This window comes from Lycium barbarum, chromosome 5 (genome assembly GCF_019175385.1).
Source record: "Lycium barbarum isolate Lr01 chromosome 5, ASM1917538v2, whole genome shotgun sequence".
Lineage (NCBI taxonomy): Eukaryota > Viridiplantae > Streptophyta > Magnoliopsida > Solanales > Solanaceae > Lycium > Lycium barbarum.
This window is the reverse complement of record NC_083341.1, coordinates 4,362,731-4,385,532: the sequence shown is the minus strand read 5'-3', so window position 1 is coordinate 4,385,532 and position 22,802 is coordinate 4,362,731. Positions and strand designations below refer to the sequence as shown.

Below are 22,802 nucleotides of genomic sequence, written 5' to 3'. Positions count from 1 at the left end.
AAAGATAGTGAACCGAGTATCACTCCATTACTCTGCTATATTTTTACTCGTCTCGTCAAATCGTTAGCCTCGATACAAGTTGTGGGCTCAACTAATCCAAAAATACTTCAATATGGTGTGATATTATTACTTCGAGTCAAGTTCACACAATTTTCACCCAAAGGCTTACAACATTTTTATATGTTCTTTCTAAGTACCAATGTGAGACTTTATTCGAAACACAATATCATCTCTAATAAGTCTATTCAATGCAACTTCCATTTGAATCAGATAATTTCATTACCTCATGTTTAAAAAAGGACGTATATTACCTTCCCATTTCCGCAAAGATAAACAATATATAATCACTAACGGGATGTAATGAAATGGTTGAGATCCTTTCGTTCTTAATTAAAGGTTTCATGTTTGATACTTAAGAATGGAAAACTTTTAGATAGAAAGCACTTTACCCATTATTGAGCTTATAGGTGCAAATCTTAATTAATTGGGCTAATGAATTTCAAACACTGAACAGTAAACTTAAAGAAATATATATCAATTGATAATTTTAGTAGGGAAAATTATATTTATCAATTTAGGCGTGAAAGCATGGCCACACAATCACTGCCAAACATATTTGTATTGCCCCTTAAAAGCATCTATGCCTCCATAAAAAGCTAAGCCATCCTCAGACCCCTTTAAGACTTCACTAAATAATTAATTGATTTAATTTGTTAAAGTGAATTTTATTAAAAGATGAGTAGAATTATAATAATAAGTAAAATTTAAAGTGAAACATTCTTGCTGGGGAAACCAAGATAACTTTAGCTATTCTTTACTTTTTACCTCGTTATTGTTTAACTGCTAGATGCTGACGTGGAGTCTATGGTGAAACAGGCTTTTTTGGGTATTTTATTGGGAATTACTGGTTCTTTTTATGGCTAAGTTTTTGCTTTACTCATTGGAATAGAGAAAAAGGTTGTTTGAGAGTATACTGCTGGTCTTATGTTTGATGCTGTTTGTACGTAATTTTGGTACTCCCCAGTCTCAAATTATTAATTGTGATTACTGAAAAAAATTGTCTTAAATTATTTGTTATTTTAGAAGTTTAATGCATTAATTTTGTCATTAATGGAGATAATGACATATAAATAGAGTAAACATTTAATAGAGAGAGATTTTAACTTAAACATAAATAAGGGTAAATAGGTTCCCTCCTAATTAACTTTTCTTAAGGGGCATGAAAAAAAACGATAAATAATTTGAGCCAGAAGAGGGTATTAAAAAAAAAAGAGAAAGAGAAAATGACAAAATGGTCCTAATGTTTGGACTAGGTCGAAAATGGTCATCTTCTAAATTTATTTCTTGAGCAATTTTGATTTTTAAATCTGTCAAAAATGAGAATTTTGCTCTGTCAAATATATTTAACAAACTTTAGTTTATTAGATTTAACAGTAACAATGAAAAAATGATTTAATATAATTTCACATCTGGAGGTGCAATTTGCAAATTCTGCTATTTTTGGAGTGTGGTGCAACTTAAAAAAAATAATCTATTTTGGTATTTGGAATAGTTTTTGATATTACGGTTTATGAGATTTGACAGCACTTTCTTAGTGTTTTGGTTAAAAAAAGTTCCCGCAATTTTCATAAAATCTATTTAATAGTCAAAGTTTATTAAATATTAACATAAACCTATTCCAAACATAACAGACCATTTTAGTAATTTTATCTGTGACGCTTATACAAATAACAAAAAAGAAAGAGAAAATAGTTACTTTGGTCATCATTCATTAATTCGAATAATTATAACGACTATGGTAATTAAACATAAATTTGAATTTATTTCACCACATGCAAAACTTGCTATACATTTCTTAAGAGAATATTTTCTTTCCGGTTTTGACATTTTACTGAAAGTAATTTATGATTTAACATATTACCAAGTTGACAAATACAATAAGGAATACTATATATAGTGTATGATTCACAAATCAAATTTCAAATGTACTAAACCATTAAAAGATAACCATCATTTAATTATTATTTTTGAGGTTCAAAAACCTACTTTTATATACCATAGTTACCAATTTTTTAATATTTAATAGTACCGGTGTAGATAGTCTTGTCTGGGAATTATTATATAATCTTCAAAAATTATAATATAAAATTACTACAATTATTTATTAAGTGACATCATATAACGAAGTTGGTTTCAACTTTTTCTGCGAGTTTATATTTTTTAAATGTTAGAACAATTAGATCTGAATTGTACTTCTAATTAGAATGACGACTTCATCTTGATAAATGACGTTTCTTTGATCCCATAATGAGCAATTCGAAAATAAATAGAAAAGAAGTTAGTTATCAACAGTTGCTAAATTAATAAATTAAACCCGTTGCTTATGTGGTATTAATTAGCTGTGCCTTTGCCATTAGAATCAGACGAATAATCAAAAAGGATTTGTCAAACCAGACAGCTAATTAACTCGAGAGACCAAGCTAATTATATTATTTTCTTGGGACCAAATAAATTATGTTTCAATTGAATATCATTGTAGACCACAGTTTTAATTAAATTCTTTATCCTTTTAAATTTATTTTTGCTTATAATATGGAATTATGCAGTGTATCGGAATAATAAAGATGTGTAAGGAGATGACACAACATGCAATGTTGCAAGAGTTTGTGATACAAAATATTGAAAATAATTGTCTCTAGAGTGATTGTTTAGTGATCAGGAGATTGCAAATCGCGCTACAAGTATGTATATCGAAGTTGTTTAATCAAATCTTTTCTTGTTTGATTTTTTTGTTAATAATGTTAAAAGGTAATAGATGGAATCAGTTTTGACCAGACGGGTGCTAAGTAATTAGTGAATTGCATCATGTGCTTAACATTAATTAAGTTGAACCTAATTATATTCAACTTATTCTAACAACTATAAGAAAAAACTAGATGAAGTAAAGGTGTATAAGACGAACTAAGGAATGAATTTGCAAAAAGGTGTTGACTAATTAATTAGCTTAAATAATCCATAAGGTAACTATTATACAAGTATAAGGGTTTGATGAAAACCGTGATTTGGAATTAACATAAGTACATCCTCCATGCGTTTTAATTTTTATATTTTATTTCCCTTTTTAGTCTAGTTACAAAATCATGATATTTTTATATATTTAGTAAGTCTTTAATTATAACATTCTGTCTCATCCAAAAGGCATTTATCACATAACATATTTATAGCCTGTTTGACCAAGCTTTTAAAATTAGCTTATTTTAAAAAGTATTTTTCAAAAAAGCACTTTTGGCAAAAAACAGTTTGTGTTTGGCCAATTAATTAAAAAAGTACTTCTGAGCAGTCATTAGTGTTTGACCAAACTTTTAAAAAGTGCTTTTATTTGTATTTTCCTCAAAAGTACTTTTCAAAAAAGTGCTTTTGGGCAAAAGCTGTTTTTTTAGCTTCTGAAAAACTGTTTCTGGTACTCCCCAGAAGCACTTATTTCCTCCCAAAAGCTTGGTCAAACACCTCACTTTTTTTCAAATAAGCACTTATTGAAAAAATAAGTACTTTTAGGGGGAAAATAAGCTTGGCCAAACAGGCTATTAAGCTTATACGTTAAAATGATATACATACTTATCGTTAAAGATCACAAGATTTAAAAATTTACATATTTAAATTGTAAGTCACAAATTATTACAAGTATTATACTATTTTATCTATCGTCCACAAGATGAGGACTTAAATCTTAAATATCAACATTAAACACCGATCTTTTTAATTTCTTTACGTTTCTTAAAGTGAGATTGAGCCCGTAAACAGTAACGACACAAAAAATGACGTCAAATAAAATTACACCCAAATGTTATAGTAAAATATATATTCACTTTCGCACGATGTTTGACAACTCAACCGCTCTAACCATTAATTTTACAATAGTTAAAGAACAAATAAGAAAATGACTACTAAAATAACATGGTTGTTATAAACTGCTTGTACATATTATCCGCTTTGACGCACCTCACGGCTTTAAAACGCGTATATGAAGGAGGAGGGCCACCAGGCGCCATAGCTCACTTGTATAAACTGTCCGCTTTGGGAACTTCTGGCCCCTCACGGTTTTCAAACGCGTATACAAGTAAAGGCTTCAGGCCCAACTTATAAGCACGCACACAATCCCGTGTGCGAGCGATGTGGGAACTTCAAGTTCACAACACACCCCTTCATCGCGAGCATCGTGCTGATAACGTGTTATAAACTGCTTGTACATATTGTCCGCTTTGGCGCACCTCACAGCTTTAAAACGCGTATACGAAGGAGGAGGGCCACCAGGCACCATAGCTCACTTGTATAAACTATCCGCTTTGGGAACTTCTGGCCCCTCACGGTTTTCAAACGCGTATACAAGTAAAGGCTTCAGGCCCAGCTTATAAGCACGCACACAATCCCGTGTGCGAGCGATGTGGGAACTTCAAATTCACAACAATGGTAATATAGTCTAATAGACCCTAAAAGGTTACAGCAAGATAAATTTTCAGATAATGGTCTATTACGTAAATCCACAAACAATAATAAAATATTACTTACTATTTTAAAAAAATACAAAAATAATTTTAGCTGGTGTGGGGTTAGTTAAGCTCGTATATGAGCTGGATCCACGCTCTATGGAAAGACCCCACAATAATAATTTTTTTAAAAACAAGAAAAACAAAAGAAATATTTTAAAAATATAATATAAACTTGGTGCATTAAGGACCGTTTGGCCATGAGAATTATTTCACTTTAGTTGAAATCAACATCTGGATGTGTAAATTCTAAATATAACTTGAAGTTGTATAAGTTATATTTAAAATTTTAAAAAATAGTTAAAATTTTATTTTCACTTTCAATACATTCAAATAATTAAATATTCTTTTTTAAAAAATATAAATATTCTTTATAAAAACTAACCAAACATAAATTTTTTAGATAATGGTCTATTACGTAAATCCACAAACAATAATTAAAATATTACTAATTATTTAAAAAAAATACAAAAATAATTTTAGCTGGTGTGGGGTTAGTTAAGCTCATACATGAGCTGGATCCACGCTCACTAGAGAGACCCCACAATAATAATTTATTAAAATAAAATATATTTTAAAAAATATAATAATAAAATTGGTGTATTAAGGACCGTTTGGCCATCAGAATTTTTTCACTTTTTTCAAAAAATTGTTTCACTTTAATTGAAAGTCAGCGATTGAGCATGAAAATTCTAAATATAATTTAAAATTGTATTTAAAATTTTAAAAAATAATTAAAACTTTATTTTCATATTTTTCATTTTTAATACATTCAAATAACCAAATAATCTTTTAAAAAAAAAACACCAAATATTCTTTGAAAAAATTATAATATAACACAACTCCAAAATTTTAAATAAACAACAACAAACATCGTGAGATCTGGGTATGCTAGAGTGTAAACCATAAAATTTTTAAATAATATTATTACAAGATAAACCATAAAAAGGTTTGACATAGACAAAAAATATATAAATTTTGATTTAATCTCCCTTGTTTCCTCTTTTTGTTCTTCTCTTAAAACCCAAAAAAAAAAAAAAAAACTTTATTTAAAATAAATAAAAATTCTCCTTGTCTCTCTTTACAATTTTCTTACTGATATGATTCCATATGGATTGGATGTACCAATTGAGATATGTACTAGTACTACTAACTTTTAAGATACTTTTGTTCCTGTTTGTTTAAGGGTATTTTTTTTTCCCACTTTTCATTACATATTTACATGTAAATTTGGTTGAAAAAAAAAATTGAAAGAAAACATGAATCTTGGTACTGCTCCTTCTAGAGTTTCAGACCGACAGTTTCCAGCAGGTTTAAGAGTACTTGTTGTTGATGACGATCCTCCTTGTCTTAGGATCTTGGAAAAGATGCTTAGGAAGTGTCACTATGAAGGTAATTAAAATTTTTGATGTTATATACTACTTGCAATTTTGTAAATCAAGAATGGTACTTTAAAGTTTGTTTTTTTAAGAGTTGACCTTTTCTAGGTGCTTATTCGTTGTAGTACGGTTCAAGTCTTTGTTGTTCTTTTTTGTCGGATTTGAGCATGTGGAATAGAGGATGTGTCTTTGACTTAATTTGGAGTTCAAAAATCTGTTGGATTAAGGATTTGTAAGATAGGATAAAGCAATAAATAGTGAAATTTATATGAGATTTGGAAATGATAGGTTGTGAATTCATGATGAAAGAAGATTTTTTATTAGATCTCTTATTGACCTTCTCTTGGTGCTCCGTAGTTTATTAAAGTTCAAGTCTTTGTTCTTCTTTTTCTTTTTTTATATGGTGAATTTGAGTTTGTGGAGAGGATAGAGGATGTGTTTTTGTGCTTAATTTATTTGGTTTATTTGGAGTTCAAAAATCTATTGAACTAAGGATTTGATAAACCAATAAAGAGTATGAGCAATATAAGATTTGATCTTCGTGAGATCTGGAAATGATAGGTTGGGAAATTCATGGTGAAAGAACATTTGTTGTTGGATCTCCTATTTACTTGTTTATCAAGAACCTTAAACTTCCCCAATTAACTTTTAGGGTCAAGTGAACTCTTTCATTTGATTATTCATTGTGTCCCCTCATAATTTATTCCAATTTTGTGCTTCTTCCAGTCACCAAGTCTAATCGAGCGGAGATTGCATTATCAATGCTCCGGGAAAACAGAAATGGTTTCGACATCGTTATTAGTGATGTCCACATGCCAGACATGGATGGTTTCAAACTTCTCGAGCATGTTGTTGTGGAAATGGACCTGCCTGTTATAAGTGAGTATCTCGTTTCATTTCATAAAAACTATAGTATTTTTTTCAAGTTTTGGAACTGCTGATGCGGTACTAATTGATGGGATCTGATTTCTGATTTGTCATTGGCTAGTGATGTCTGCGGATGACAGTAAGGATGTCGTTATGAAAGGGGTTACTCACGGTGCATGTGATTATTTGATCAAACCGGTGCGCATCGAGGCATTGAAGAACATTTGGCAGCATGTGATTCGTAAAAAGAAGCACGAGTTTCCCAAGGACAGAGATTTTGATCAGTCAACAAGCGTAGAAGATAATGGAGATCGACAGCAGAAACCACCAGAAGATGTTGATTATTCATCTTCAGCTAACGAAGGGAACTGGAAAATCTCAAAGAGAAGGAAAGAGGAGGAAGATGAAAACGAAGAAAGGGATGATTCATCCACATTAAAGAAGCCACGTGTGGTTTGGTCGGTCGACCATCATCAACAGTTTGTACAAGCTGTCAATCAACTTGGAATTGATAGTATGGACCATTTACTTCGCTTGCCATTTGTTTGCCTTAATATTTCCATGTCGCTGTTTTTCCAAATTTCTGTGTACTTGGGGGTATTTCAGGTCCAGCGGAGTGTATGCATATTTATGACCTTTAGAACTGAAAGAAGAGTTCTTCCCTGTCATTTTTGTCAGGGAAAATGGGTAGAAATATTTGGCGTTATACCTGGTAAAAAGAGTTCGTACCACCTGACTTAAGAGTTCTTACCAACTGACTTAACCCTTGCCTAATTTATCCCTTATTATACTGCTTCTCCTTTGTTCTCGGTTTTTAGGGTTGGGATGGAGAAACCTCATTCAAGTAATACATACTAATCAATAGAGCTATGTATCCTACTTCCCAGATGATTTAACTTTGTGCTTAGTAGACCTTGATATACCGATATAACATGTCTTTTCCATCTTTTTTTGCGATTTTACCATGTAGAATATTTGTCCATTTCGCTCCTCTTCAGAAGGGTGCGAGGTTAAGTTGACACCATTACATTGTTAACATGCTAGCTTCCTTCATGTCCTTTTAGTTGCTCCTCTTTTACCCTTGCAGATACTAAGTAGGGAAACTTTGAACAGATTACTCAATTGCAGTAAAGCACAAATATGTTTAAGTTAGTACTTGAATTGCATTTTAGATCAGTGCTCGACTGATTACTATTATTTCAAGAAGTTAGACTTTTTGTCTTATAACCGTGGTGTCCGGGCCAGCTTACTCACACTTCGACTCAATCCACGGGGTACTTGTACATCGTACTACCACAACTACCATGTTACTCTGTCCACCAATGCTTAGGCGGATGGGAAGAATCACCTTGCGTTCTTTTGTCTCTGCTAGATTTATACCCTAGTTTTATTGCAGTTTCTGTTTATTCTTAACCATCACTGATAAAATAAAATGTTCAAGGTTCTATAAATCCGGGATATGATTGGAAGATGTTTGACTTCTTAGTGATATTGCTAGTTGGTATCACAAGAATAACGTTCACTTCTCTTCTCTCCAGTGTCCTTAATATTTCACATTCCTTTAAATTTTTATGTGAGGTTTAGTTTAACATTTGCAACTTTTCTTCATCCAACATGCTTATTCTAACTGTAGTGCAGTGTCTTTTACCTAAGAATGTTTACGTGTATTCTAGATACTTACTACTCTATTCTTCATTGCCAATTCTGTTTATGATTTCAGAGGCTGTTCCCAAGAAAATTCTTGAACTGATGAATGTTCCCGGGCTAACCAGAGAAAATGTTGCTAGTCACCTTCAGGTACTGAGCAACTTTATTTCTTCCCTTTTCAAGAATTCATGTTGTCGTGCACAATTAGTTTATTAGTGGAAGACTTCATGTTTGTTTTGCAACATTTAGTTGATAATATTTCGAGAAAATGACAAAAGTGGTCCCTTATGTTTGAGGGTAGGTTCAAAATAGTCCCTTTTTCGTCCTTTAATTATGAACTGACGGAGACTAAGAGTATTAACTTTTGGCAAACTTAAAGGACCAGAACTGTTCAATGCATACTTAGGGACTATCTTGAACCTACTCTCAAACATGAGGGACTGTTTTTGTCATTTTCTCATAATATTTCTATAGTTTCTTAGTAAAGCACTTATTGGTGGTAATCATGTAAATGCAGAAATATCGGCTGTACCTCAGGAGGTTGAGCGGTGTATCACAGCATCTGAGTGGACTGAATAACTCGTTCATGGGACACCCCGAAGCGACATACGGGACGATGACTTCTTTCAACGGGCTTGAGCTTCAGGCTTTAGCTGCCACCGGTCAATTACCAGCGCAAAGTCTTGCTACCCCTCAGGCAGCTACGCTCGGTCAGTCCGCCATATCTATGCCTCTAGTAGATCAAAGAAACCTTTTCAGCTTTGAAAATCCCAAGTTGAGATTTCCAGAGGGACAACAACAACAATTAAATAATAGCAATAAGCAAATTAACTTGCTTCATGGGATCCCAACGATCATGGAACCGAAGCAGCTAGCAGACTTGCACCAGTCCTTTGTGGCTGTGAATATGCAAGGGTGCCCCAGAATGCAACAAAGTAACGCTCTATTAATGCATATGCCTCAACAACAACCGTCTAATGGTCAAGTTTCACGGCCACCATTGTCCATGTCACAACCTTTGTCGTCAAATGGGATAAGAAATAGCATTGTTGAAAATCCAGCCTCCCAAGCATATTCAGTGGTAGATGTCTCGCTGAATCAAAATGCAGAGTTGCAAAATAACGGTTTTCATCTAGTGAGTAATAATTCCGGGAAAAGATTGCTTCAAGAAGAGGTTAATTCTGATAGTAAAGGATTCCCTGCGGGTTGCGATATTTTCCAAGAATTGCATCAGCAAAAATCACAGGATTGGGGCTTACCGAATGTTGGATCAACCTTCAGTGCCACAGTTTTAATTAAATTCTTTATCCTTTTAAATTTATTTTTACTTTTAATGTGGAATTATGCAGTGTATTAGAATAATAAAGATGTGTAAGGAGATGACACAACATGCAATGTTTCAAGAGTTTGTAATACAAAATATTGAAAATAATTGTCTTAAGAGTGATTGTTTAGTGATCAAGAGATTATAAATAGCCCAAAAAATATGTATATCAAAGGTGTATAATCAAATCTTTTTTTTTTTCCGTTAATAATGTTAAAAGGAAATAGATGGAATCAGTTTGACCAGAGGAGTGCTAAGTGAATTTCATCATGTGCTTAGGATTAATTAAGTTGAGCCTAGTTATGTTCAACTTACTCTAACAACTACAAGAAAAAACGAGCAGAAGTAAAAGTGTCAACGAAAACCAATGAGAGTTTCTGGCAGTTTACCGTCACGTTGAATAGTCAATGCTCTACAGTAATATGATGGAGATGTTAGTAATGGGACGCGTAACTTACCATCGTTGGGCCTACATAGAAATGGGCCTACTCTTGGGTGGGCCCATTAACCTACAATACCCACACCACCACGTGTCCACCCTCATTTTGCTCAATACGTTATTTTTTGTGAAACTTACACAAATAGCTACCTTTTAATAGTTTCTAACTAGTTATAGCTACAAGTTAAAGATTTACAATTCGTAGCTGCTTTTGGCTATATTTCAGTTGTATCTGGCATTTTTGAAATTCAGTAAAATATAGCGAAATACAGAGAAATACAAAACACGTTAGAGTAAATTTAGGCTCTATTTTTGGAACATATTTTTTTTAAAAAAAATCTAAGAGAAAAAATAGGCTATATTTTTTTAACATAATATTCTTTTCCTTTTTAAATAATAAGTCAAATTAAATCAACCATATTTCACACAAATCACTGAAGAGTAAAATCAGGCCCTATTTATGGAACAGTTTTTTTAAAAAAAAAATTATGGGATTCAATTTAAAACTTCCCATAAATCATGCATAACAGTTGTTCTTCCATAAAAGCTCACGAATCTCTCTCAACTTTTATCACAATCAAAACTCTTTGAATTCAAAAACAACTAAAGATCTAAAAACTTCTAAATACAGAAAAATATTCACTGAAATATAATGAAATACGGTTTATTGTTTAAGAAATATAAAGTTGTAGTATGCGTATATACAATGGAATACAGTGAAATATATCAGAAACTGTTTCATAAATTAGAAATACATAATGCAGAAATACATTGAAATACAAAAGTCGTGAAAACAAAGTGTAGTAAAAATAGGCTCTATATTTGGAACATTCACTATATCTACACCAAAAAAAAGATAAATACATTGAAATACAGCGAAATAATGTACTGAAATATACTGAAAATTAAAAGTACTGTTTGTTAATACACTAAAATATGCTGAAAACATTTTATCAAACACTTGGTGGGCATGAATCCCCACAACTCTCATCAATGGTGTTCTTATGGGAAAGAAGCGAGTTGTCTCAGGTTGCTACAAAAAGGAAGTTATCCGGAGATAAAGACTTTCAATTGGACTAGTTAATAAATCTTCAATCCGTCGTCTTCCACCATTGTTAGAGCTATTTTTTTTCACTCCGTCGTCGATCATGGCTGCTGCTACTACTGTAGGATTCTTCTGATTTGTAAGAGAAAATGAGATCTAGGGTAGGTGATAGAACAGAAGCATATGGAGTTCAGATCTGAAGAACTAGAACCTTAAGGGTTTTTTCGAGTTTGGAGATGGAGATGGTAGTAATAGTGGTGGTGGTGTTAACGGCGGCGTGGGTGGTGGAGATAGAGAAGGGAGGGAGGGGTAAGTGAGGGGAAGGAGAAGAGAGGCTGGAGATAGAGTAAGGGAGGGAGAGAGGCGGTAGTCACGGGAAGGAGAGAGAGGAGAGGGAATTTTTTTTTTAGGGTTTGGAGAAGATGATAAATCTTAAATGTTTAGTGATGGAGAATAGAGAGGTACATGTATTTCAAAAGTTACTGGACCAGTTATGAAATGTAATTTTGAAAAAATAAAGCTACGAAAATTAAATAAAAAATAAGGTAGTTATTATTCATAAATAAGTCTTACAGGTAGCTATGGCAAGTAAATTTTCCTTATTTTTTTTCCATCCGGTGTTTGGTACTCGCATTGGAGAGGGGCGAAGCCAAGCATAGCCAACGGGAATCACCCGAACTTTGTCGAAAAATTACAAAGTTTCTATAGGGTTAAAATTATTTTTTATGTATATTTCATAGATGTTGAACCCCCTTTGATTTTTTTCGTGTGTTCACTTTTACAAATTTTGAACCCTCTTAGTGAAAATCATAATTCCGCCACTGCATTGGAGCCCGACTAATTCTGATTCGGGCTGCGTAGGGCTCATTCGGTGGAAGCGCTCTCTACCAAGGATTTTTCCATACTTATGACTCGAACTCGAGACCATTGATTATGAGAAGATCAGCAACATCCCTGCACTACGTCCTTTGGTGGTAATACGTCACGTTAATTAAATATAGTGCAATTATATGTGCATGCATATAACTAATGTATTTGATTGATCATAGAATTTATGATATTAATTTAATTTAAATACTAGAAATATAGTGTGACAAAAGTATCTACATCGTATTGAAGCTTAAAATTAGATAGTGTAGTTAATCCGAATATTTGAAAACTATCAGCAGCGTTTTAATAATATTTGATTGAACTTGAGAAGAAAAAAAGATACTAAAATTGTGTTTAGACGATAAATTCACTTGAAGGAAGAACAAAAAAACTATACTGAACCAGTATTTCATTTGAAATACTTCTCAATTTTTTTTAAATATTAAAGTCATTGTTATTATATTTCCAAATACTGAAACTTCATGTGTAAATACTAAGCTTACCACGAGATAGAATTGGACTTAGGGCCGGTTTGGCTTTTTTAAGCTGCTTTTTTTAAGCTAAGCCAAACGGGCCAACTTATATTTTTAGGCTTATTTTAAGCACAAAATGACTTATAAGCTGGCCATTCAAACACTCAAAAAAACTGAAAACAGTTTGTAAGCTGTTTTTAGCAACTTATAAGCTAAGTCAAATAGATAAATTGCTTTAGTTTGGTGCTTTTTCCTTATACATATAAAAAAAAATAACTCTCTCCTTTCGAGAGTCCGGAACCAAAATGCCCCCCAAAAAAACATTTAGAACCAAATACCCCAACAAATAAAAAAATTACCAAAGTATCCATAGCGCAGTAAAATACTGCGCTATCGCACTAACGGAAACGGAGCTGTTAAGTGCTATAACGCAATATTTTAGTGCGTTATAGAAAAAATTTATTTTTTTTGGTACTTCTATAACGCAGTAAAATACTGCGTTATAGAAGTACCAAAAAAAAATCTTTCTATAACGCAGTAAAATACTGTACTGCGTTATAGAAGTACCAATTTTTTTTATTTTTTTTTGTATAACGCAGTAAAATACTGCGTTATATAAACAGTACAAAAAAAAATTGGCCAACTTTATTTTTTGCAACACTTAGTGTTATTTTTCATACTTTGACCAATGATTAGTCGTGTGTCAAGACTCCGAAACGTCAATATTTTATATAGAACCTGATTTTTTTTTCTGCGTACAATAATGTAGACCCAATACATCAAGGATACGTACACATTCGGATCGTCATTTTAGGGGTTGAAAAGGTGCCCGAAGTAAGTTTTGTTTGAAAAAACTTAGTATTTTTTCCATACTTTGACCAATGATTAGTCGTGTGTCAAGACTCCGAAACGTCAATATTTTATATAGAACCTGATATTTTTTTCTGCGTACAATAATGTAGGCCCAATACATCAAGGATACGTAGACGTTCGGATCGTCATTTTAGGGGTTGAAAAGGTGCCCGAAGTAAGTTTTGTTTGAAAAAACTTAGTGTTTTTTCTATACTTTGACCAATGATTAGTCGTGTGTCAAGCCTCCGAAACGTCAATATTTTATATAGAACCTGATATTTTTTTCTGCGTACAATAATGTAGGCCCAATACATCAAGGATACGTAGACGTTCGGATCGTCATTTTAGGGGTTGAAAAGGTGCCCGAAGTAAGTTTTGTTTGAAAACTTTAAGGTGTTTTATTTTTTAAGATTTTGATTTAAGCGTGTTATTTTTTAATCAAGACATAACTTTATTTTGAATATAAATATAATTCTAAAAAATATAGGGACAAAAACTAGTTGTAAAGTCGTCAAACTTTAGATGGTCATAACTTTGCGCTCGGACGTCCATTTTACGTGTTTTTTTTTTCAATTGCGTATTTTTTCGAGATCTATGCGGACAAAACTTACTTCGGGCACCTTTTCAACCCCTAAAATGACGATCTGAACGTATACGTATCCTTGATGTATTGGGTCATGACGATCCGAACGTTTACGTATCCTTGATGTATTGAGCCTACATTATTGTACGAAGAAAAAAATATGAGGTTCTATATAAAATATTGACGTTTCGGAATCTTGACACGCGACTAATTATTGGTCAAAGTATGGAAAATAACACTAAGTATTGCAAAAAATAAAGTTGGCCAATATTTATTTTTTTTGCACTGTTTATATAACGCAGTATTTTACTGCGTTATACAAAAAATAAATAAATTTGGTACTTCTATAACGCAGTATTTTACTGCGTTATAGAAAGAAAAAAAAAATTGGTACTTCTATAACGCAGTATTTTACTGCGTTATAGAAGTACCAAAAAAAAAAAAATCTATAACGCAGTAAAATACTGCGTTATAGCACTTAACAGCTCCGTCTCCGTTAATGCTATAGCGCAGTATTTTACTGCGTTATGGGTACTTTGATAACTTCTTTTTTTTTTTTTGGGTATTTTTGTTCAAAATATTATTTTTTTTGGGCATTTTAGTTCCGGACCCCTCCTTTCGATTCGTGAAAGGTTGGCACATGTATTATATAACAATTATTTAATAATCCACCTTTATTTTGCTGTTGACTAGCACAGCCCAAAATTAAATTAAAAAAATCCAACAGAATGCCTTGTGCATTTGTGTTGTGATAGCTGACAAACGTACGCATATGCAGTCTTCTCTCCACTATCCAAAACTTTTGGTGTTAGTTTTGTGGATGTTGACATTTTGAATTTTTTTATCAATAATATTGTAATTTGTTTGACTGCTTTCAAACAAGCACTATAGAATTAATAAGTTGTTTATAAGATGACTCATTTTATTTAGCTGAAAGTTAACTTAGCGTGTCAATTTAACCTTGACTTCAAACAATTTCTCTAATATAGGGCAGCTCAGTGTACAGAACATCTCGTGTTAGCAGGGTCTGAAAAAGGACCGCAACTCAAGAGGTGTGATGTAGACATCATAACCTAATGCAAGCATTAATGACTACTTTCACGGCTCGAACCCGTGAAAGGCGATATTGGCGATATGATAATTTAACCTTGAGTTCAAATATTTTGCTGAGCTTTCCTAAATAGTAGTTCTTATTGTCAAGAAAATAAAAAACCAGGAGAAGATAACGCAAATTGATGATGGCATGGCACTAATAATTGAAGTGGCAAAAGGGAGGATTCTTAAATATAGAGAACTCTAGTACTCAGGTCCCGTGAATGGAATTCTCTCTGACATGGTAAACTTTTTATTATCTGTTTGGCTAATGTAACCAAATATTTTTAATAACTAGCAATATATTTATTCGCTTTAATTAACCAGTTTTTAAAGTTTGAGTTTATAAATAATTTTTAAAAATTTGTCATTGTCAAGACAAAGAAAGTTGTTCATCGATGTAAAAAGAAAATTAGTAAGAAGGTGAAGGAAAATTAATATTTTGATCTTAGATTTTTTCTTTTAAATTCTTTAATATCTCATATGTATACCGACAAGTTAATAACCATCTCAATTAATTAATTGTTCAAATCCAAACATAAGAACCATTGTGTTGTATATATTGGATTTTTTAAAAGCAAAACTAATAAAATATTTTTATTACATTAATTAAAAAATATGTTAATAAGGGGTAAATTAGTTACATTATAATTGTTTATTTTAACAATTATAGATAAAAAGAATTGTTACAGAGGAATCAAAATTAGAAAGATATATGTTATATCGTAAATCACCAAATTAATTCTTAAATAACGTGAAAAGTTAAAAGTAATTGTCCACGTTAACATATCAAGAGAAAGAAACTTTTCTTCTTCTTATTTTACCCTTCACTTTAATTACTGATTTTCAAATTATTTTCTAAGGCTAATGAGGCTATACTACACTAATAAATATGGATATTATGATAAAATATATACTCCATTTATTAATTCTTAAAGAACGTGAAAAGTCAAAAGCGAACAAGTAAAAGTGGACGGAGGAAATAAATATGTCGGAGAATTGTTCGTCCTCTCTTCACGTTTAAAGTATTGAGAAATAAGGAAAATGAGGATAAAAGTCGCTCCCTTTATTAGAGAGAGATAGGAGTATGATATTAAAATATATCTTCTATTTATGATTTTTTAACGGACATGTAAAACGGAAAGTGGGCAAGTAATATGGGACCGAGGGAGTATATATTTTACCATAATATTCATATTTATTGGTGTATAACGTCAGTAGCCTTGAAAAATGATTTGAAAATGAGTAATTAATGTGAAGGGTAAAATTAATAATAAGAAGAAAAATCAACATGGACAGTAAAAGTGCACAGATGGTGCATACATGAGAAAACAATAAATATTCAATATTATGACATATATCCACATGGAATTAAAAAGTAGTTGGTTAAAGTGTCCAATTTATTGTCCACATGGAATTAAAAGTAGTTGGTTGAAGTGTACAATTTATATAGCTCTTGATACAAGTATTCATTGCGTGTACAATTTGTAAAGCTTGTGTTACAAGCATTTTATGATGCGTTCGTCCACTCACCACACTTATATATAATAGAAATAAAGAAAAATATCTAATAGAAAAATAGACATATATTTTTAGTAATGTAGCCAAGTAATATGGGACGAATGGAGTACTCCATTTATTAATTCTTAAATAATATGAAAAGTCGAGTATAGTAATGTGGCCAAGTAATATGAGACGAAGGGAGTACTTCATTTATTAATTAATTCTTAAAGAATGTAAAAATTCAAGTATAGTAATGTGGCCAAGTAATATGGGACGAATGGAGTACTTCATTTATTAATTTTTAAAGAACGTGAAAAGTCAAGTAATGTGCCCAAGTAAAGAAGAGAATAAATATTCAGTACTATAACATATGTCTACGTGGGATTTATTAATTCTTAAAGAACGTAAAAAGTCAAAAGTGAACAAGTAAAAATGCACTTAGGAAATAAATAAGTGCATACGTTTATACATGATAAGAGAATAAATATTAAGTACTATGACATATGTCTACGTGAGATAAAAAAAAGTAATTGGTTAAAGAGTACAAGTTATATAGCTTTTAGTATAAGCATTCATTGAGTGTACAATTTTTAAAGCTGTTAGTATAAGCATGGGAAGCTGTGTTGGTCCTCCTTCCATGCTTATATATAATAGAAAAAATATGTGATATTCTTTTATTTGGTGAAAGTGCGTAGAGTGATTCTAAAAAAGTATTACTTCATTTTGAGTAAATCTACAGCTTATATGTAATTTTTCAAAGTTTTAAACTAGTAATATAAAACTTTTTTCGCATATCCAACAACTTGTATTGAACTAAGTTTTATTTGGCTCATCATCATGATCTACGGATTTCCCTCCTCAACCTAAGTTCCAGGTGGACATTTCGATGATCCACAAATCAATTTTTAGATTCATTGTGTGACACCCACGTGACCAAGCACATATGGCCACCGAGTATCACTTCATTTGTGCATCTTCATATGTGACCAAGCATATATGGCCACGTAATTTGTGCATCTTTAAGCTACTTTTGGCATAGTAAAGATAGTAAACTGAGTATCACTTCATTACTTTGCTGTATTTTTACTCGTCTCATCGAATAGTTAGCCTTGGTACAAGTTGTGGGTTCAACCGACTCAAAAATACTTTTAATATAGTGTGATATTATTACTTTGAGTCAAGTTCACACAATTTTCTCCAAAAGGCTTACAACACTTATATATGTTCTTTCTAAGTACCAAGGCGAAACTTTGTTCGCATACACAATATCATCTCTAATAAGTCTTTTCTCGATGCAACTTCTATTTGAATCAGAGAATTTCATTACCTCATGTTTAAAAAAGGACGTATATTACCTTCCCCATCTCCACAAATATAAACAACATATAATCACTAACAGGATGTAATGAAATGGTTGAGATCCTTTCATTCTGAATTAAAGGTTTCATATTTAATCCTTAAGAATGGAAAACTTTCAGGCTGGAAGTACTTTACCTATTACTGACCTTATCGGTGCAAATCTTAATTAACTGGGCTAATGAATTTCAAATACTGAGCAGTAAACTAAAAGAAATACTATATCAATTGATATTTTTAGTAGGGAAAATTATATTGTTCAATTTAGGCGTGAAAGCATGGTCACACAATCACTGCCAAACATAGTTGTATTGCCCTTAAAAGCATCTATGCCTCCATAAAAAGCTAAGCCTTCCTCAGACCCCTTTAAGACTACACAAATTAATTTAATTTGTTAAAGTGAATTTTATTAAAAGATGAGAAGAATTATAATAATAAGTAAAATTTAAAGTGAAACATTCTTGCTGGGGAAACCAAGGTAAATTTAGCTCTTCTTTACTTTTCACCTCGTTATTGTTTAACTGCTAGATGCTGACGTGGAGTCTATGGTGAAACAGGCTTTTTTGGGTATTTTATTGGGAATTACTACTTCTTTTCATAGCTAAGTTTTTACTTTACTCATTGGAATAGAGAAAAAGGTTGTTTGAGAATATACTGCTGGTCTTATGTTTGATGCTGTTTGTACTTAATTTTGGTACTCCCCGTCTCAAATTATTAATCGTGGTTACTAAAAAAGATTATCTTAAATTATTTATTATTTTAGAAGTTCAAGACATTAATTTTGTCATTAATTGAGATAATGACACATAAATAGAGTAAACATTTAATAGAGAGAGATTTTAACTTAGACATAAATAAGGTAAATAGGTTCCCTCCTAATTAACTTTTCTTAAGGGGCGTGAAAAAAATGATAAATAATTTGAGACAGAAGAGGATATTAAAAAAAAAAAAAAAAAAAAAAGAGAAAATGACAAAATGGTCCTAATGTTTGGACTAGGTCGAAAATGGTCATCTTCTAAATTTATTTCTTGAGCAATTTTGATTTTTAAATCTGTCAAAAATGAGAATTTTGCTCTGTCAAATATATTTAATAAACTTTAGTTTATTAGATTTAAAGGTTGTTATGAAAAAAATTATTTAATATAATTTCATATCTGGAGGTGCAATTTGCAGGTTCTACTATTTTTGGAGTGTGGTGCAACTTAAAAAAAATAATCTATTTTGGTATTTGGAACAGTTTTTGGTATTGCGGTTTATGAGATTTGACAGCACTTTCTTAGTGTTTTGATTAAAAAAAGGTCCCGCAATTTTCATAAAATCTATTTAATAGTCAAAGTTTATTAAATATTAACATAAACCAAAAGCATCCACTTTTGCCACACTTAGAGAACCAAATATACTTAAAGGGTCATTTTAAACCTATTCCAAACATAACAGATCATTTTAGTAATTTTATCTGTGACGCTTATACAAATAACAAAAAAGAAAGAGAAAATAGTTACTTGGGTCATCATTCATTAACTCGAATAATTATAACGACTGTGGTAATTAAACTTAAATTTAAATTTATTTCACCACATGCAAAACTTGCTATACATTTCTGAAGAGAATATTTTCTTTCTGGTTTTGACATTTTACTGAGAGTAATTTATGATTTAACATATTACCAAGTTGACAAATACAATAAGGAATGCTATATATAGTGTATGATTCACAAATCAAATTTCAAATGTACTAAACCATTAAAAGATAACCATCATTTAAATTATTTTCTTTTTTTTTTTAGGTTCAAAAACCTACTTTTATGTACCATAGTTACCAATTTTTTAATATTTAATAATACCGGTGTAGATAGTCTTGTCTGGGAAGTATTATATAATCTTCAACAATTATAATATAAAATTACTACAATTATTTATTAAGTGACTTCATATAACGAAGTTGGTTTCAACTTTTTGTACGAGTTTATATTTTTTAAATGTTAGAACGATTTGATCTGAATTGTACTTGTAATTAAAATGACGACTTCATCTTGATAAATGACGTTTCTTTAATACCATAATGAGCAATAATTAATTCGAAAATAAATAGAAAAGAAGTTAGTTATAAACAGTTGCTAAATTAATAAAATAAAAAATTTGGTTATGTGGTAATATGGTATTAATTACCCGTGCCTTTGCAATTAGAATCAGACTAGCACGGGCCGAACGTGTTTATTCGTTTTAATTAACCAGTTTTTAAGGTTTGTATTTTGTAAATATTTTTCAAAAATTTGTCATTGTCGTGACAAAGAAAGTTGTTCATTAATGTGGAAAAAAAAATTAGTAAGAAGGTGAGGGAAAATTAATATTTTGATCCTAGATTTTTTCTTTTAAATTCTTTAATATCTCATATGTATACCAACAAGTTAATATCCATCTCAATTAATTAATTGTTCAGATCCAAACATAAGAACCATTGTGTTGTATATATTGGATTTTTCAAAAGCAAAACTAATAAAATATTTTTAAAAAATTAATTAAGAAATATGTTAATAAGGGCTAAATTAGTTACATTGTAATTTTTTATATTAACAATTATAAATAAAAAGAATTGTTAAAAAGAAATCGAAATTAGAAAGATATATGCTATATCGTAAATCACCAAATTAATTCTTAAATAACGTGAAAAGTCAAAAGTAATTGTCCACTTTAACATATCAAGAGAAAGAAATTTTTCTTCTTCTTATTTTACCCTTCACATTAATTGCTGATTTTCAAATCATTTTCTAAGGTTACTGAGACTATACTACACTAATAAATATGGATATTATGATAGAATATATACTTCATTTATTAATTCTCAAAGAACGTGAAAACTCAAAAGTTAACAAGTAACAGTGGACGGAGGAAATAAATATGTCGGAACATTGTTCGTCCTCTCTTCACGTTTAAAGTATTGAGAAAGAAGGAAAATGGGGATAAAAGTCGCTCCCTTTATTAGAGAGAAATAGGAGTATGGTAGTAAAATACATCTTTTATTTATGATTTCGTAAGGGTCTTGTAAAACGGAAAGTGGGCAAGTAATATGAGACGGAGGGAGTATATATTTTACCATAATATTCATATTTATTGGTTTATAATGTCACTAGCCTTGGAAAATAATTTGAAAATGAGTTATTAAATTGAAGGGTAAAATTAATAATAAGAAGGATCAACGTGGACAGTAAAAGTGCACGGACGGTGCATACATATATACATGAGAAGACAATAAATATTCAATATTATGACATATGTCCACATGGAATTAAAAAATAGTTGGTTAAAGTTTACAATTTATTGTCCATGTGGAATTAAAAGTAGTTGGTTGAAGTATACAATTTATATATCTCTTGGTACAAGTATTCACTGCGTGTACAATTTGTAAAGCTTGTGGTACAGCATTTTATGTTGTGTTCGTCCACTCACCACACTTATATATAATAGAAATAAAGAAAAATATAGAATAGAAAAATAGACATATATTTTTAGTAATCTAGCCAAGTTATATGGGACGGAGGGAGTACTCCAATTATTAATTCTTAAAGAATGTCAAAAGTCGAGTATAGTAATGTGGCCAAATAATATGGGATGAAGGGAGTACTTCATTTATTAATTAATTCTTAAAAAAAGTAAAACGTCAAGTATAGTAATGTGGCCAAGTAATATGAGACGAAGGGAGTACTTAATTTATTAATTCTTAAAAAACGTGAAAAGTCAAGTAATTTGCCCAAGTAAAGAAGAGAATAAATATTCAGTACTATAATATATGTCTACATGGGATTTCTTAATTCTTAAAGAACGTGAAAAGTCAAAAGCGAACAAGTAAAAGTACACGGAGGAAATAAATAAGTGCATACGTATATAAATGAGAAGAAAATAAATATTAAGTACTATGACATATGTCCACGTGAGATAAAAAAGTAGTTGGTTAAAGAGTACAAAGTCATGTAATATGGGACGGAGGGAGTGCTTCATTTATTAATTCTTAAAGAAAGTGAAAACTCAAGTATAGTAATGTGGCCAGGTAATATGGGACGAAGGGAGTACTCCATTTATTAATTTTTAAATAACGTGAAAAGTCAAGTAATATGGAACGGATGGAATACTTCATTTATTAATTCTTAAAAAACGTGAAAAGTCAAAAGTGAATAAATAAAAGTGCACGAAAGAAATAAATATGTGTCGGAGAATTAAAATTAAAGTGCATACATGTATACATGAGAAGAGAATAAATATTCAGCAAGAACGTGAAAAGTCAAAAGTCAAAAGTAAATAAGTAAAAGTGCACGGAGAAAATAAATGTGTCGGAGAATTAAGATTGAAGTGCATACGTGTATACATGATAAGAGAATAAATATTCAGTACCATAACATATGTCCCTGCGGGATTTATTAATTCTTAAAGAACGTGAAAAGTCAAAAGTGAACAAGTAAAAGTACACAGAGAAAATAAATTCGTGTAGGAGAATTAAAATTGAACATCATACGTCTATACATGAGAAGAGAATAAATATTCAGCAAGAATGTGAAAGTCAAAAGCGAACAAATAAAAGTACACGAAAAAAATAAATGTGTCGGAGAATTAAAATTGAAGTGCATATTGAATAGACAAATAGACATATATTTTTAGTAATGTAGACAAGTAATATGAGACGAAAGAAGTACTCCATTTATTAATTCTTAAAGAATGTGAAAAATCGAATATAGTAATGTCACGACCCAACCCCGTGGGCCGCGACCAGTGCCCGAGCTGGGCACCTATACGTACCCGATACCCCAAATTAGCATATTAACTACAGAATAATAATA

The 22,802-nt window shown here is 31.2% G+C and overlaps 1 protein-coding gene across 1 annotated transcript; it reads left to right on the top strand.

The window, feature by feature from the left end:
• The first annotated feature begins 5,561 nt into the window (after positions 1–5,561).
• Positions 5,562–9,878, top strand: LOC132640213 (two-component response regulator ARR2-like). The gene is made up of 5 exons (XM_060356713.1): positions 5,562–5,936; positions 6,650–6,802; positions 6,912–7,304; positions 8,511–8,587; positions 8,955–9,878. Exons 1-5 carry the CDS (start codon positions 5,804–5,806, stop codon positions 9,792–9,794), a joined length of 1,596 nt encoding a protein of 531 aa, XP_060212696.1. The 5' UTR covers positions 5,562–5,803; the 3' UTR covers positions 9,795–9,878.
• Positions 9,879–22,802: the final 12,924 nt, after the last annotated feature.